This window comes from Wyeomyia smithii, chromosome 3, assembly GCF_029784165.1.
Source record: "Wyeomyia smithii strain HCP4-BCI-WySm-NY-G18 chromosome 3, ASM2978416v1, whole genome shotgun sequence".
Lineage (NCBI taxonomy): Eukaryota > Metazoa > Arthropoda > Insecta > Diptera > Culicidae > Wyeomyia > Wyeomyia smithii.
This window is the reverse complement of record NC_073696.1, coordinates 197,038,142-197,055,123: the sequence shown is the minus strand read 5'-3', so window position 1 is coordinate 197,055,123 and position 16,982 is coordinate 197,038,142. Positions and strand designations below refer to the sequence as shown.

The window sequence follows — 16,982 nt, the reverse complement described above, 5'->3', positions numbered from 1 at the left end:
ATAGCTTTCCAAAACGGATAAATTCAAACTGATGATGCCAACGCAGGCAACTGACCCTATTTATAGTTCCAACAGTAACGGCATTTACGCCCCGATTTTCAAACACAAACATCTGCTATCCGTTTACATACTAATGTGATATAGGGGAACTAGAGATAGTTTGCCTGTATGTACAGCATGTAACATACACAAAGAACAAGAACTCCTGTGGACTGTGGCATTAAGGGGAAATAGGATTATGTTGCCTGTATGTACGTTACAATACAAAGAAACAAAAATATAACAGGTAGTTGAAATTGTTGATTCGAAAACATATAAAAGCTCAACCAAACTTTGTGTTGGCATCTCAGTTTGAAACATTCGTTGAAGAACAAACTAACTCAACCTCAAAATGACTGGTCGCGGCAAAGGAGGAAAAGGACTCGGTAAAGGAGGCGCTAAGCGTCATCGCAAGGTTCTACGTGATAACATCCAGGGTATCACTAAACCCGCCATCCGTCGTCTGGCGCGCCGTGGAGGAGTGAAACGTATTTCCGGTTTGATCTACGAGGAAACCCGAGGTGTGCTTAAGGTTTTCCTGGAAAACGTGATCCGTGACGCTGTCACTTATACCGAACACGCAAAACGAAAGACCGTCACCGCCATGGATGTCGTTTATGCGCTGAAACGCCAGGGACGCACTCTGTACGGTTTCGGAGGTTAAATTGATTCGACAAAAGATATTCCCACAAACGGCTCTTCTAAGGGCCACAAAATGATTAAATGAAAGTTAATTATTTTTCTCATTTTCAAGCTAGTGTTGTAGAACTAAGTTTTGAAGTATCTTGAACATTCAATTCATGCAGAAAACGAGCTCTAGTTTCAAATCTCGAAAAAAAAAAATTAAATCTCCATCCTGATCAAGAACAATAATTAGACTAATGGGCTATCTTGATTATTAAGAAGCACACTTTGATTTTATTGCCGAGAACTCAAAAGCTGATAAATTCAGTGAAATATTCCACAAGTTTCCGGCAAAATTTTAGAGAACATTGGTAAATGAAATGTCAACGTTCGCTGGCTCACGGTAGACCGATATATTTGCCGAATGTTCGTAGAAATGTATTGCTGGCATCCGCAAAAATTTCGCCGAGTTTGATCAGCTGTTGGGAAGTTTGCCGAGAAAAATTAAGTGTGAGTACCAGTATTAAATTCAACTGAGGTATGCAGTAAATAATAATTTACCACAGAGGATGGAAAATGTACGTAAAGAGGAAAGTAACTTTGTCGTAAATAAAAATTATATTTTGGATTGCTTTAAACAAAAACTTGGATTGAGTTTCTTTATTTGAAGATTATGTTGGATTCAATTTCTTCACATCAGAAATAGTATTTACAAAAAAATATGATGGTTCTTTTATATTATGATTAGATGAATCCGTCATATTCAAACTTATGCTAAAATTCTTGATCAAGCCATGAAGAACGGCTCAAACAAAACATACGACAAACTCAATTTTAGAAATGGCAATGATTCCTTAATACGATTTTTATATTTTTTTTGTTAGGGAATTAGTATTACGTTGTCCATTGATGTGAACTTTTGTAATAAAATTTTTATATTAGACAATAGAATAAATCAAAATTAAGGTGAGAATTCTCTTCCAAATATTCTCTGTTAAACGGGAATACATGTCTCGTCAAAATACCTCCTGATAGAGAGAAGGTTGAGTAACACTTGTAAACACAGGTTTTGTCCTAGAGCTCAAACTAAAAGGAGAAGGATCATAGCTTTTTAACCATTTCTTGCAAATATAACATTTGCAGATTGATATTTCCCGCAAGCCAACGCAGAAGCGACGAACCCGGCGAGCCGCCCTTTGGATATATTTAGCACCAAACTAGGTGCACCAAAATTTACAGGAGTTGTTGAGAAGTTATAATCTTTCTAGGGCATCTAATTTGAGCTTCACGGCAACATTCTCTTGCTTTTGTCATCATAATAACAATGATAAAATAAAATAAGAAATTCAAATTCTTCTTCGAGTATCATTTGTTGGCCCTAAAAAGGACCGATTGGTGTACGATAATCAATGCATGGCATCCGAAACAATTACTTGGAGCTGGTGTACTTGGTGACAGCCTTGGTGCCCTCAGAGATGGCGTGTTTGGCCAATTCTCCTGGCAACAACAGACGGACAGAGGTTTGAACCTCGCGAGAAGTAATCGTAGAACGCTTGTTGTAGTGAGCCAAGCGGGAAGCTTCAGCAGCGATGCGCTCGAAAATATCGTTAACAAAGCTGTTCATGATGCTCATGGCCTTGGAAGAGATTCCGGTGTCGGGGTGGACTTGCTTCAGGACCTTGTAGATGTAAATGGCGTAGCTCTCCTTACGACGTGGCTTCTTCTTTTTCTTGTCATCTTTTTTTTTTGTTCAAGTAAAATTTTAGACACTATCCTAAACGTCTCTTTCTCTTGTGTTTCTCTTGAAAAAAGCTAAAGTCTATCACCTCTGCTTCGTACCATGTCTGCGCCTACATTTTCTACGTTAGTGTTTACTAAAAGAGCCATCTAGTTTCTGACTGTACATACTGCGAAAGGCTCGTCAAAAGAATTACAAGACCATAAGCAGTGAGTAAGCATCTATTAAGAGGTCATACATAAGTAACGTAGCATTTTAGGGCTGAGGGCGGCAGACTTTGTGCCCGATCATGTAAACGCGGGGGTAGGGGAAGGTGTGGTAATTTTTGAACCCAACCTTCCCCTTCCACAGTGATAAGTTACATAATTTACGTATGTCCCCTAGTACCTACTTATCCTTAATATTCGCAATTAGTCCCACATAATCTTTTCTAATAAACGTAAATCAGAAATGCGGAACATACCGCAACTACAGGAGAACAGTGTATCCTGTGATCCAATAGAGGAGGAAGTAATTTATAGATAGTATGATCACCAATTAACGAACTTCACCTGTGAAACAGTTTCTATAATAATCTACTATCTGGGAAAATAATTATATGAGCATTAATCGTACTAAAAACACACACATATCTTAAAAACTTTGTGGACAAAATAAGAAAATAGGTAGTGAAGGGTGCCTTCCAGGTAAGTTTCTGAAAAATACAGTTTTTTCCAGTAGTTTGGATATTTTCAGTACATATTGATATAGTAACGTATGTACTTATGTTTAATCTATTGTTTCTTCAACATGTAGCATAAGAAATTCACCTCTAATTAATTTAAACGATGAATTTAAAAGCGATACCGCAACTATTGGTGCTACCACAACTATTGGATTATCTACCCTATATCTCTGCAAATGTTTTCTTTACCAGCAATGGTTAAAAAGCTATGATCCTTCATTTTTAATTTAAGCTCTAGGACATAACCTTTGTATACCAGTGTTACTCAACCTTCTCTCTATCAGGAGGTATTTTGACGAGACATTTACATGTATTACTATTTAATAGAGAATATTTGGAAGAAAATTATCATCTTAATTTCAGTTTATTCTATTATCTAATATAAAAATCGTATTAAGGAATCATTGCTATTTTTTAAAATTATGTTTGTCGTATGTCTTGTTTGAGCCATTCTTCATGGCTTGATCAAGATTTTTAGCCTAAGTTTGAATATGACGAATTCATTAGCACCAAGTATTTAAAATATAAAAGAATTATATATTTTGTTGTAAATATTATTTCTGATGTGGCGGATATTGAATCCAACATAATCTTTAAATGAAGAAACTCAATCCAATTTTTGTTCAAAGCAATCTAAAATATAACTTTTATTCACAACAAAGATTTTTTTCTCTGCACGTACATATTCAATCCTCTGTGGTAAATTTTTATTTACTGCTTACCTAAGTTGAATTTAATACTGGCACAACTCAATTTTCAAGATAGCTAATCTAGTCAAATTGTTCTCGATCAGGATGGAGATCTAAGTTTTTTATTAGAGGTTTTAAACTAGAGCTCGTTTTCTGCATGAATTGAATGTTCAAGATACTTAAAAACTGAGTTCTACAACACTAGCTTGAAAATTGGAAAAATAATTAACTTTCATTTAATCACTTTGTGGCCCTTAGAAGGGCCTTTTGTGGGAATATCTTCTGTCGAATTAATTTAACCTCCGAAACCGTACAAAGTACGTCCCTGGCGTTTCAGCGCATAGACGACATCCATGGCGGTGACGGTCTTTCGCTTGGCATGTTCGGTATAAGTGACAGCGTCACGAATTACGTTTTCCAGGAAAACCTTCAGCACACCTCGAGTTTCCTCGTAGATCAAACCGGAGATACGTTTCACTCCTCCACGGCGTGCTAGACGACGGATGGCGGGTTTAGTGATACCCTGGATGTTATCACGAAGAACCTTGCGATGACGCTTAGCGCCTCCTTTACCGAGTCCTTTTCCTCCTTTACCGCGACCAGTCATTTTTAGCTAGAGTTAGTTTGTCCTTTAACGAATGTTCCAAACTGAGATGCCAACACAAAGCTTGGTTTTGCTTTTATATGTTTTCAAACCAACAATTTTAACTGCCTATTATATTTTGGTTTCTCTGTATTGCAACTTACATGCAGGCAGCAAAATCCTATTTCCCCCTAATGCCACGGGATAGTTCTTGTTCTTTGTGTATGTCTTATATTGTACATACAGGTAAACTATCGTTAGTTCCCCTACATCCCAGTAGTATGTGGAAGAATGACAGATGTTTGTGTTTGAAAATCGGCGTGTAAAAGCCGTTACTGATAGGACTATAAATAGGGTCAGTTGCCAGCGTTGGCATCATCAGTTTGAATTTATCCGCTTTGCAAAGCTATCCGAAGTTGTGAAACTTACTCGCTATGGCCCGTACCAAGCAGACCGCTCGTAAATCCACCGGAGGAAAGGCTCCCCGTAAACAACTGGCCACAAAGGCAGCCCGTAAAAGTGCCCCGGCTACCGGAGGAGTGAAGAAGCCTCATCGTTATCGGCCAGGAACGGTCGCTCTGCGTGAAATCCGTCGTTACCAAAAATCGACCGAACTTCTGATCCGCAAACTTCCGTTCCAACGTTTGGTTCGTGAAATTGCTCAGGATTTCAAGACCGATTTGCGTTTCCAGAGCTCTGCCGTTATGGCTCTGCAGGAAGCTAGCGAAGCCTATCTGGTTGGTCTATTTGAAGATACCAATCTGTGCGCCATCCACGCCAAGCGTGTGACCATCATGCCAAAGGACATCCAATTAGCTCGCCGCATTCGTGGTGAACGTGCTTAAGGCTATTATCGGCTTTCGTTTGATCTCATCTTACATAACAAACGGCCCTTCTCAGGGCCACAAACAATTTGAATGAAGATATGCTTGAATTCAACTGACGATATCTGAAAAAGGAAATATCTTTATTGTTGCAGCCAAAATGTTGACTTCAATTCGAATGAATTTAGAGATATTGGTTTTCACAACACACTGGATCTAACATTCGGGTAATATGACTTAAGCTGCAGTAAATAGTATTACAATTGTGTTTGCTTAAAGTGATATGGATATTTATCAGTTTTGAATGAAGCACAAGGCAGCTTCTTTGTATCTTAATTCTTCTAGAAACTAACAAACTCGATTAGAAATTTTCCTAATAAAACACCACATAGCGTCGGTTTCGTGCAACATTGGCATAACTCAAAATTATGCATTTTTGATGGCAAAACGGTGCCAAATGTTATTAAGTTTCGTCCCATGAAACCCTGTATCAAAATTCCAAAAATAATCCAAAGTTATGAGTTGAAGAGTCTTTGCCGCACAAATCGAACTTTCTCTTTAAAGTCAATAAAAATATGGTGTTGACTTGTACAAAGTGCTTAAAATATGTGCATAATAGACCTTAAAGTGTTAGATATGGATTGGAAATCTTGAAATTTAACGTTTTCTTGAATATTGAAAAATAATTTTTCGACGTTAATTTTCAAACGCATTTTTCTCGAAATTCGATTTTCGAGTTGTGCCAGTGTTGCGCGAAACTGACGCTAACATAAATTGGCTCAATTTTTTACGATAAAATTAATTTTATGCCTTAATAAGACAATTATTCTGTCAACCTTTCATACTAACAGACTTCAAATGTTGTATTCTCAAGCCCGTGCGCAACTCATCGGTCAAAATATAATGACTATGGAACTGACATGCATTCATTTTGCAGCTGGTGTCTGTGAATTAATGTATAGCAATCCCGTCTTAGAAGATTATGAATTAAGAAGCTATTTTCTTAATTTTCACTATCAAAGTAGGTTCATAGTAATTTGTGAAGGGTAATGAATTCTCGACTACTTTGTGATAAGGTCCTATGTCTAAACGTAAATAAAACGAGTAAAAGTTATATTTCTTGTACTTCACAAGCCCAAATCATCCCTCACTCGTTTTGTTTACGTTTAAATTTACGACCTTATCGCAAATTACTTGAGAATTATTATCCTCGAATAAGGTAAAATAATTCTTGCCTTGAGGAACATAACAAATGGTTGAAAGTCGAAGCATCGCATTTTTTCACCCTTCATGTCTTTCCATTTGGCACAGTTATGCTTTTGTGGACAGTGCAGTAAAATCAAACTAACTTCTTCAAATACTTCTTTGGTAGTCCTAAAAAGGACTGATTGTTCTGAGTTCTGTTAATTCTATTCGATGTTTACTTCTTGGCAGCGGCCTTTTTCGGGGCAGCCTTTTTAGCCGGAACAGCAGCCTTCTTCGGTTTCGGGGTTTTCGGTTTCTTGGCCGCGGTCTTCGATGGTTTTGTGGCTTTCTGTTTAGGAGCAGCAGCTTTTTTCACCCCAGCAGCCTTCTTGGCCGCTTTAGCAGGAGCTGCCTTGGCCTTCTTCTCACCGGTTTTCTTGGCAGCGGTGGCTTTTGGTTTCTTGGCAACCTTCTTCTCACCATCAGGTTTCTTAGCTTTGGTTTCCTTCTTAGGTTTCTTAGCCTTCTTCTCTCCAGCTGGTTTCTTTGCATCGGCTTTAACCTTGAAAGAACCGGACGCACCAGATCCCTTAGTCTGGACTAGCGTACCCTTCTCGACACCCGATTTCAGAGCCTTCTTCAAGAACGGAGCCAACTTGGCAACATCGCATTTGTAATTAGCGGCGATATACTTCTTGATGGCCTGCAGCGAGGATCCGTTGCGTTCCTTGAGGGTCTTGAGGGCGGTCAAAACCATGTCGTTCACTGGAGGGTGAGTTGCTGGCTTCTTTGGTTTTTTGGCGTCTCCCTTAGACGCCTTGGCCTTTTTTGGTGCCTTTGCCGGTGAGGCAGCGACCGGAGCAACAGCAGCAGCAGTTGCAGTATCAGCCATTATGCTTTGAAGTTTACGAAATCTTACGAGACTGTGATGAAATACGAATTATGAATCATTTAGCCTTAGTTTGATAGGTATACATTTCTGTCGTCTGTGCTAGGGAAAGCATTGATATGGGTAGAAAAACTGTTACGAATACGTAGAACACCATTTTTGTGATATTGCTATTTAAAACACCTTAATTGTTAGTAGATATGCTGTTATAGAATATATTTATTCGCTATAAGTCTTCTAGCATTCATAAACTTCCCATAACTAAATAAAAAAATGAATGTTTTGTTCTGGTCGTCATGAAAAATTGCTTGTAAGTAACGGAGCTCAAAACAGGGACTTGAGTGTTGTTGAAAAATAGTTATTTTTTCGTATTTTATAAATTTATTTGCCAGTTAAGTAATTGTTATTCGATAAATGAATAGATTTGCTTCCTTAGTGAGTAAATATTTCACATTTATAATGTAATGCTGAAGCTTTACCCATCCGAATTCAAAATCATTATTGGCAGCACACGTATGCCTCTCTATACTGATTGATTTGGAAAATGTGTCATTGAAAACTTATTTTATTTCCGATACGAAATAGGGTTGAATAAAAAATAAATTTACTGAATTCTAAAAGTTGTTATAACCTTCTCGGGTAGTGTTGTTACATGTAACAATTGTTGATAAAACAATTGCTTACTAATTCCAAACTAATCAAAGTATTGCGTGCATAAATTGCACTGTCACGGTACTTGAGAATTTAATTGAGCAAAATTCCAGTGATTGTTAAAATAGTATCAGCATTTTTCCAGATAGTATTAAAAATACTCCAGGAAAACATTTTTAAATTCAACACAGATAGTTTGTCCAACTTACCTGATTTATGTGTGTTATGCAATGCAGACATAATTGATATTTACTCTCAATAACTATGGACAGTTAAACTATGTTTGGTTGTTGAAACCTTGCACTGTTGTTATTCATTTTGTATTCACGCTTTAGTTCTTCATTTAGATTCTAAACTGCTGTTTCAAAAGAGTCTATCCAAATTGTGTCTGAATATTCAAAAAATCTGAAAAAAATCTGAGTGAAAACAAAGATAACTAGAACAAGATACCTTACTTCCATATTTTTCATACATTTTGAACACGGCCGATTTCTGACGGTTATTGCTGCCATCTGATAACTTAAATTCTCATAAAATTGTCACTATGAGCAAAATCGATTTTACGTGCATAGTCTGTCATCGATCGTTAAGCTGTTCAAGATTGTATATTAAAAAGGTGTAGCAGTTTGGTCAGCTCGACGCTTAAGATAACATGCAGATTATATTGTCATTTTTTGCACTTAATGCTATTGCCATATTTTTTGCATTTCAAAGTACGAAAGAAAAGTGTGAAGTTGACTGTCAGAGTGGGGGTTTATATTGAGGAGTTATATTTATTTTCAGGTCCCATTCTACAAAAACTTAAAGTTTGATATGTCAAGAACCAGGTTTCAGAACAATTGTGCATATCATCAGGTTCATCGGGATACCCGATTTTTGCTTTATTAACCTCGGCAAGTATGGAAAACTTGGCTGTAGAGCGTGCTCGTAGCGGTTATCAGGAAGTTTTGATGGCACGCTTAATTTTAAATGATGCACCGATAATTCTTGATTCTTCCGGAAAGTTTATGTTTGAGAACTAAACATTCGTACACGTTATTATCATTTTTCAGATGGCAGCACCGTGAAGTCGTCCACATGGATACTGAAAAAAAAAATTGTTTCACCTTTCAGCAGTCATGTCTTCGCCTTGTCGTCAGTTGATTTTGACGTTAAGTATACATCATATTAACAGTGTGAAAATTAGTTCGACTTTTGCTCACGCGCAGCGACAATCATGTCCGATGAATTCTGCAAGAGTCAGGTATCTTGTTCTAGTCATCTTTGGTGAAAATGTCGAATAATTCAAAAGTTCATACCGTTTTTGTATTTAATTTTATCAACACCAAATTTTTGAGCGGGGGCCTAGTGTGGTTGGTAACGTCTCCGCCAACCACTTTCGACGCCTGGGTTCGAATCCCACCGCCGACATAGGTGTCGATGGTTGTGAGGTGGCGTGATCCACTCACAACCAACCCAACTGGTCTAGATTCAATCCTAGCCGACACCGGGAGATTTTCTGAGGCGAAAAATCTCTGGGATCACGCCTTCCATCGCATGAGGAAGTAAAGCCGTTGGCGCCGGTCCGTTAATAAACGGGTCGTGAGTTAGGGTCCTGGGTGTGGAGTCGCCTCCCTGGGCGTCGGTGATTGGCCACAACAGTGGCGGAACTAGACCGACGGAAAACAAGCGAGAAAAAAAAACACCAAATTTTGACAGATAGTAGTAAATATTGCCATCTTCAACGCGCATAAGGCACTGTTGTGCAGAAATGGTGCAAAGAAAATTTACCGTGTTTTCTCAGCACTTTCTAATGACCCGCATCCTTCACCGGTTTGAATCCATTGAAATTTAGTTTTTGGGGATACATGCTGGGTGAAGTAGAACCTTTTCAAGAGTCGTTTGGTGATAATCTGGGATGAAATGCTGATCGAAGTCATGTGTGCGGCTTGTGATAATTTCTAGAAGCTTTTCAAATGCTAAGACAAAACATTGTAATAGAACTGATTCAAATAACTCTAGTAAAAGAGTTAAAGAACTAGTGAAGAATAATATTAAAGAAATATTAATAAAAGCTTTTTTCACCGTCGGAGCTGTTTATCCGAAACATCAACTTTAAGTGCTCAAGTTTACTGTTGATCAATAGATATCGAATTATATTATTTTCCAAATTAACCGCCAATCCTCCGTGGGGTAGTCAATAGACACCTTAGGTGGTTCCGTTAGGCCCACAAATCTCTTCGAGCCGCTTGAGCAGTGGACGTAAATAGAGATCTAGATGTGGAAGGCTGCTTAGAGATGCCCATTTATCAACAGGCGAGAAGACATCTCCGATCTTCTGAAAAAGGCGCATGAGATTCGGGTCAAAAACAAGCGAGCACATGTTGCGAAAAAGGAAACATCGATGCATAACGTCGAATTTGTGTTGACAAAATTGAACACACACACACACACAAGTTAAACACAAGTCTAATTTCTTTGATTGTCCTGTTAGGTCAAAAATTACTTTCTCTAGACAACGTAGGTATTCAAAACAACCTGTTGTCAATAATATTAATGTGGGTATTCAAAAAACTTTCAATACTGTTCAGGCATCACCAGCATTTCCTGTAGCTAGTGTGTCTGTAGGTAATATTTCAAATTTAGAAAACAACAAATTTAAAACAAATAATCCTGCTCAGGCACCAGGCATTTCATATGCTAGTGTCTTTTCAGGTAAAATTTCGAATTCAACCGGTAACAAGCCTTTCGTGCTTGGTGCTGAAAAGTCAGCCAGTATTGATTTAGGTCGTCCAACTCCCGAGAAGATTTACTACCTACAAGAATCCATGCTGCAGCAAATGCCCACTCTGCTGAACTGTAACTCGATGTACGAGGGTGTTCAAGAAGGTATAAAATTTACAACTGATATTGTTATGAAATTCAGCAATGACTTTAAATAATGTTGTCAATTTTCTAAATTGGAATGCTCGCTCTTTAAAAACGGAAGAAGATGTATTTTTTTAATCTTTAACAGTTCATGATGTGCATATTGCAGTTGTAACTCAAACGCTTTTAAAGCTTGATATAAAACTAAAAAGAAAACCCAATTATATAGTTCACGCGTTCGATCGTATTGATGTTGCCGGAGGTAGAGTTGCAATAGCTATCCACCGTCAAATAAAATATCGTGTTATGACCCATCTTGAAACGAAGGTTATTGAAAGTTTTGGAATTGAAATCGAAACAGATGTCATCGTTTTATTTATAGCCGCAGTGTATTTACCTTTTCAATGCAATGGTGAGCAGAAAAATCATTTCAAAGGAGATTTACATAAACTTACGAAAAATAAACCTAAATATTTTATCATCGGTGATTTTAATGCAAAACATCGATCGTAGAATAATGCACACAGCAATTCCAATGGAAAAATATTATTTCACGATTGCTCGGCTGGATTTTATTTAGGTTTATTTCCTGATAGTCCTACAAGTTTTTGTCTTCTGTCAGCAATCCATCCACAATTGATTTGATATCAGAAAATCAAAGTCATTCATGCAATGATTGATTAACCCATACTGAATTTGATTCTGATCATCTTCCTGTAAATTTTTCCATATCCCGTGAAACTGTTTTAAATTCCACTAGGTCTGTGTTTAATTATCACAAGGCTAATTGGGATCGATATCGTACCACGATCGAAGAAAACTTGAATTGTGATAATGTTTTACATAATAGTGCTGACCCGACGGAGCATTGGATGATTTGTGCAGTTTTATACTCAATGCCCGAAACTTATCAGTTCCTAAGGCTAGAATGAAACTTAATACACTAATTATTGTCAACGAGCTTCAACTTCTTATACGTTTGAAGAACATACGGAGACGTCAATATCAAAGATCTCGTGATCCTGCTTCGAAAGATATTTTTAAAGATTTACAAAAGGAAATCGAACATCTCTTACGAAATGAAAATTTCATGAGAGAAGTTGAACAATTAAAACCATATTACAAACCTTTCTAGAAGCTTTCGAAAGTTCTTAAGAAACCTTCGTAGCCCATTCCAGTCCTCAAAGATGGTGACCACATATTTATTACGAATGAACAAAAAGCTTTAAAACTTACTCAGCAGTTCGAGAGTGTTCATAATTTCAATTTGAACGTAATGAGTCCTATTGAAGTATCACAAAAGTATGATCAGATCACCAGTCAAGAATTTCTTTCTGAAGAGGTACTGGAAACAAACTTGAATGAAATAAGGTAGGGAACATATTCTAAGCAGCTTTAGGAACCGCTTGTGTATTCAGACGAAATACTCGAAATGTGTTGGGTGAAACTCAAACAGTAGTATATCAATCTGTTCTCTATCGTTTTTTCTGTCAGAACTTGTTTTCAGATTGTAAAACTAAGTTGGCAAACTTTAACAATCATCAATCAAAATTACCAATCGAGGGACACTATTCCAATCACCCCGAACCTATTTTAAGCATTTTCCATCTGTTTTGCAGGCGTTTTTTTTCAGCACCCGAAGTGGCTCCTGAATGGCTGCAATATAGTTCGATTTGTTTCAATTGCAATTGTTCACAGATTTCTTTGTGATTAACGGTATTTCTTATATTCGTAAGACAGCTAGACAATCAAAGTTTTCGTTTCCATCATTGAAATTGTCGATTTAGATCAAAATGCAGGAGTTTGAGGCCTGTTTTCCTCGACTGATTAAAATAGGCGCTACTGCTTAAGCCGTTCCCTACCCTACGAACTGTTATCAAGAACTTCAAAAACATGAAAGCACCAGGAGATAACGGAATTTTTTATATCCTCCTCAAAAGACCTCCCGACAGCTCTTTAAATTTCTTGGTGAGAATTTTTAACAGATGCTCTGAATCAGCATATTTTCCCTCAAAATGGAAAACTGCCAAAGTCAATCCAACTTGAAAACCTGAAAAAAATCCAGCTGAAGCATCAAGTTATCAATATATCAGTTACTCTCGTCTATAAGCAATCTTTTTGGAAGAATTATTCGAATCATTCATGATATTAATGAAAATTTAATTCGTGCAAATGAGCAGTTTGGATTGAGCAATTCTCGCTGAAACCGTCTCACTGGTGACATGAGTTCTTCAAAAAAGGATATTTTAGTGTCTAAATGATTGAAAATTGTAAAAAATTAGGAAACTACTTTGGTTAGTTCATATTGATGGACCCCTCGGGTACAAAACGGTTAAACGGTTTTTATAAAATCGATTTTTGAGCAATTCTTGATCTTTTTATTGATTTATTTCTCTTGAATTTGTTATTGAACGCCCTGCAACCAACACATCGTTTTAAAGAGGAATGATAGAGCTTTCATTTCAGGTAGAAAAAAATTGGCCGCCATCTTGGGTTTTGTCGCCATCTTGGATTTCATCAGAAAAACATGTTTTTGAGTAAGTTCGCAACCACCGATTCTAAATTTGACATCACCATTGGAAAGCAGAGAAAAAATGCTTTAAGATACATTCAAAAAATTAGGTAAGCTTTTAGGTTACTTGCTATTCAGGTCACATTTCGAAATCGAACTCCGAACAGTTCAACGCATGACGCGCGGCCAATATCAAATCAACGCAATACGCTGAGCCTGCGGTGTGCGTATGATGTGGACAGTCAGTATTCCTAGTTCACATGTAGTAAGTGCACCCACGCAACGTAATTTTCAAATAGTCTATAATCAGTTGGCTGAATTTCGTTAGGTAACAAACCTGTTTCGTCGATAAGAATTAGCTAGAAATAAAATAGTGATGATTGTAGTCTTACTTTATTTACGCTGGCATACTTGTAAAGCAAATCTTCTCTAGATTACTCGGGATATACTTGACTTATACCATACCTTAGTATATCATACCTAAGTTTGTTGATAGTGGTTTAATGAACGAAAACAACAGTATATAACAGTAGCAAAAACATCATCTAACATTAATTAGTTTTATATGAGCAGTTGTCCACGGAGGGGGAGGCAGACTTCCTGAAATCTCGCTCGCACAAAGAAGAGACAGTGTGCTTTGCGCTACAAGTCTCGTTTCTCATTCAGTCGCTTCGTGCTGTGTGCAGCGTGCGAGCGAGAAAACTTAAACTTAAACTTCGTACGAGCCATGTCTCGTCGCATGGGAATTTTTATTGCGACGTACACGAAGATATCTCGTCTCTCAACTTAACGAGTGCGGTGCATGGGCGTCGCGTACTTGAGACAGCTTGCGTGCAAATTCTCGTGAGCTCGTCTCGCGAGCTTGCCTCGCACGTTGCTTTGCGCTAAAGGGCTATTCCCACTGCTTCCGTTCCGGGGCCGGGCCGGATCCGGGCCGTGTCCGTGTCCCGTCCGGGACTTTAATGCATTCACACTGCGCCGTGTACGAACCGTGCCTGCGCTGCGCTCTGGCTGAGAAAACACAACACTTTTTTAACACAACACTTTTCCCGAACTATAATTTAACGTTTGACTGTGACGGCAATATGCATGAACGCAAATGCAAAGCAAAACCGAAAATATGTTACTACTACATACACGCATCTACCCGAATGCCTTCCGTGCACTCTCCCGGCAACACAAAGTATCGTCGGCAACGATAGTTTTTTTCTCGCACGGCGGCAGCACGACGGCAACTCAGCGCTGCTCCGGTCTGGGCACGTCGCGTCGGTGTGAATGCGTTCGTAAGAACGCATGCAATCAATCTCAAACGAGCCCGGATGACACACGGATCAGCCACGGCCCGGTCCCGGAACGGAAGCAGTGGGAGTAGCCTTTAATTCATCCGACTTTTGTTAACATGAAATAAGAACGTTTTGTTACTATACTTATTATGCTAACGGTACGAAAATGCACCGGATGCAGAGTGTTACGTTGGTTAACAGAAGTGTTCCTTTCGTCGGTTTAGATGTCATTGACTATCTTATGATAGAACTCTGTTTTGTAGTTCTAAGGATAAAAAATGTGGTTTGAAATTACAGCATAAGTTTTTCGGGAGTTAAAAATAGTAAAACCATTGAAATTGTTTATATTTTCTAGTACATGTTGTGTTGGATAGAATTTTCGAATTGAGTACACTAAAGTCGCTTTTTATGCGGGGGATACATGCCGCGTAAAAAACTGCGTAAATTACGGAATCCGCGTAAAAAAAAACCCGCGTAAATTTTGCAAACCGAGTGAAGAGGAACCGAAATCCGCAAGAAAAAAATACCGCGTAAATTCCGGATTCCACGTAAAAAAAACGCGTAAAAGCGACCTTAGTGTATAGCTATTGCAAATCAGGTTCTGAAGGTTCGTGATAATCTGATCGTAGTAATATAGTTTTATGAATTCTTCCGATTAATACACCTTCAGAAGGGTCTGACGGCATATATCGTATGTAGGTACGGTAGGCAGCCTATACACCAGAGAGACGCAGAGACACTCACCGTTAAGGCGACTGTCAACATCAAAACGGATAACGGCAATGCAAAATTATACAGCTCGCCCGTTTTGATGTTGACAGTTTCCTCAACGGTGAGTGCTTTGTCATTTCTCTAATATACAGTTTCACTAAGGTACAGTACGGGCGTCTCGCTCAGTTCGTAAAGCGATAAGGCAACGTGTGGTGCGCCGCAGTCTCTTACCGAAGAAAAAAAGAAAAGAAACCTCTCGTCGTTTCAGCGCGTGTACAGGAAGTCTGTGTACACGAGAAAGTCTCACGAGCTGTAGCGCACGAGCTGTATCAAGTATGTACAGTACGGGCGTCTCGCTCAGTTCGTAGTGCGACGAAACATCGCCTTGCGCATCGCAATCCGAACCGAAAGAGAAGCGAAAGAGCAACCTGCAAATTGCATGTGACGTGTCTCGTCTCGTCGCACATGCATGGAAATTCTACCAGCGAGAGAAAGATTTCTCTCGTCGCTTGAAAAAAAAAAAAGCGCGTGCACGGGAAGTCTGGGGGGAGGGAACAAAATCGCTAAAAATCTGTCCACGTGTAATATGGATGGCCTCTAATATACACTACATACAGACACACACCACAGGCTCAGCATATTGCGTTGATTTGATATTGGCCGCGCGTCATGCGTTGAACTGTTCGGAGTTCGATTCCGAAAAGTGACCTGAATATCAAGTAACCTTAATGCTTACCTAATTTTTTGAATGTATCTTAAAGCATTTTTTCTCTGCTTTCCAATGGTGATGTCAAATTCAAAATCGGTGGTTGCGAACCTACTAAAAAACATGTTTTTCTGATGAAATCCAAGATGGCGGATAATATTTTTCTACTTCAAATGAAAGCTCTATCATTCCTCTTTGGAACCATGTGTTGGTTACAGGGGGTTCAATCACAAATTTAAGAGAAATGGATCAATAAAAGATCAAGAATTGCTCAAAAATAATTTTTTGTAAAAACCGTTTTACCGATTTGTGCTTGAAGGGTCTATTAATATGAACTAACCAAAGTGGTTTTTTCATTTCTTCCCTACATTCAATCATTAAGACACAAAAATATCCTTTTTTGAAGACCTCATGTCACGGTTTCAGCGAGAATTGCTCATTCTGCCATGGGCATACTCATCAGTTACTTAGAGTAACTAATATAATTCGTGCTAATAAATCTGAAGGTTATTCCACTGGAGCTGCTCTTCTAGACATAGAAAAGGCATTCGACACTGTTTGGTATAAAAATTTGATAGCTAAAATGTTCAATTTTTGTTTTCTCGAAACTTTGATTTTTGAGTTGTGCCAGTATTGCACGAAACCAACGATATGTCGAACCCAATTACCAATAAGTTCCGACACAAATCGTTGAAATCCTCAATCATAACGATTTTTCCACTTTATAGTCAGTAAGATAGAAGTAAGATTAGGTTAAGGTTTACTTTAAATTCTTTGTTTTTTTACTTGACAAGTAGGTTTATAATTTTCCTCCAATTTTATTTACTTAACTGCGGAAGCAATTACAATCTTTTAATGAAATAAAATTTAAAAAAATGTAATATAAAAATGTAATGTTTATATGTCACCGTTTGTCGCAGAACACACAATATAAACTCTGAATAAATATTAGTTGATAATTATTTCATTATCCTCTC

General features: G+C 38.1%; 3 protein-coding genes and 1 pseudogene across 3 annotated transcripts; 1 reads left to right on the top strand and 3 right to left on the bottom strand.

Moving 5' to 3' along the window:
• Positions 1-363: 363 nt before the first annotated feature.
• LOC129729761 (histone H3-like) lies at positions 364-5,242 on the top strand (annotated as a pseudogene).
• Positions 2,088-2,505, bottom strand: LOC129732937 (histone H2B-like). The gene is made up of 2 exons (XM_055694409.1): positions 2,490-2,505; positions 2,088-2,400 (listed from the first exon to the last, which is right to left on the bottom strand). The coding sequence occupies exons 1-2, from the start codon at positions 2,503-2,505 to the stop codon at positions 2,093-2,095; spliced, it is 324 nt and encodes a 107-aa protein (XP_055550384.1). The 3' UTR covers positions 2,088-2,092.
• On the bottom strand, positions 3,698-4,451 carry LOC129729775 (histone H4). Its single transcript, XM_055688593.1, has one exon. It carries the CDS (start codon positions 4,419-4,421, stop codon positions 4,110-4,112), a length of 312 nt encoding a protein of 103 aa, XP_055544568.1. The 5' UTR covers positions 4,422-4,451; the 3' UTR covers positions 3,698-4,109.
• A 1,399-nt stretch (positions 5,243-6,641) lies between the features above and the next one.
• On the bottom strand, positions 6,642-7,298 carry LOC129729764 (histone H1B-like). Its single transcript, XM_055688582.1, has one exon. It carries the CDS (start codon positions 7,296-7,298, stop codon positions 6,642-6,644), a length of 657 nt encoding a protein of 218 aa, XP_055544557.1.
• Positions 7,299-16,982: the final 9,684 nt, after the last annotated feature.

What these genes read in the sequence shown, in the direction of transcription:
- LOC129729775 (XM_055688593.1), bottom strand. Translation starts at nt 4,421, where the DNA reads ATGACTGGTCGCGGTAAAGGAGGAAAAGGACTCGGTAAAGGAGGCGCT.
- LOC129729764 (XM_055688582.1), bottom strand. Translation starts at nt 7,298, where the DNA reads ATGGCTGATACTGCAACTGCTGCTGCTGTTGCTCCGGTCGCTGCCTCA.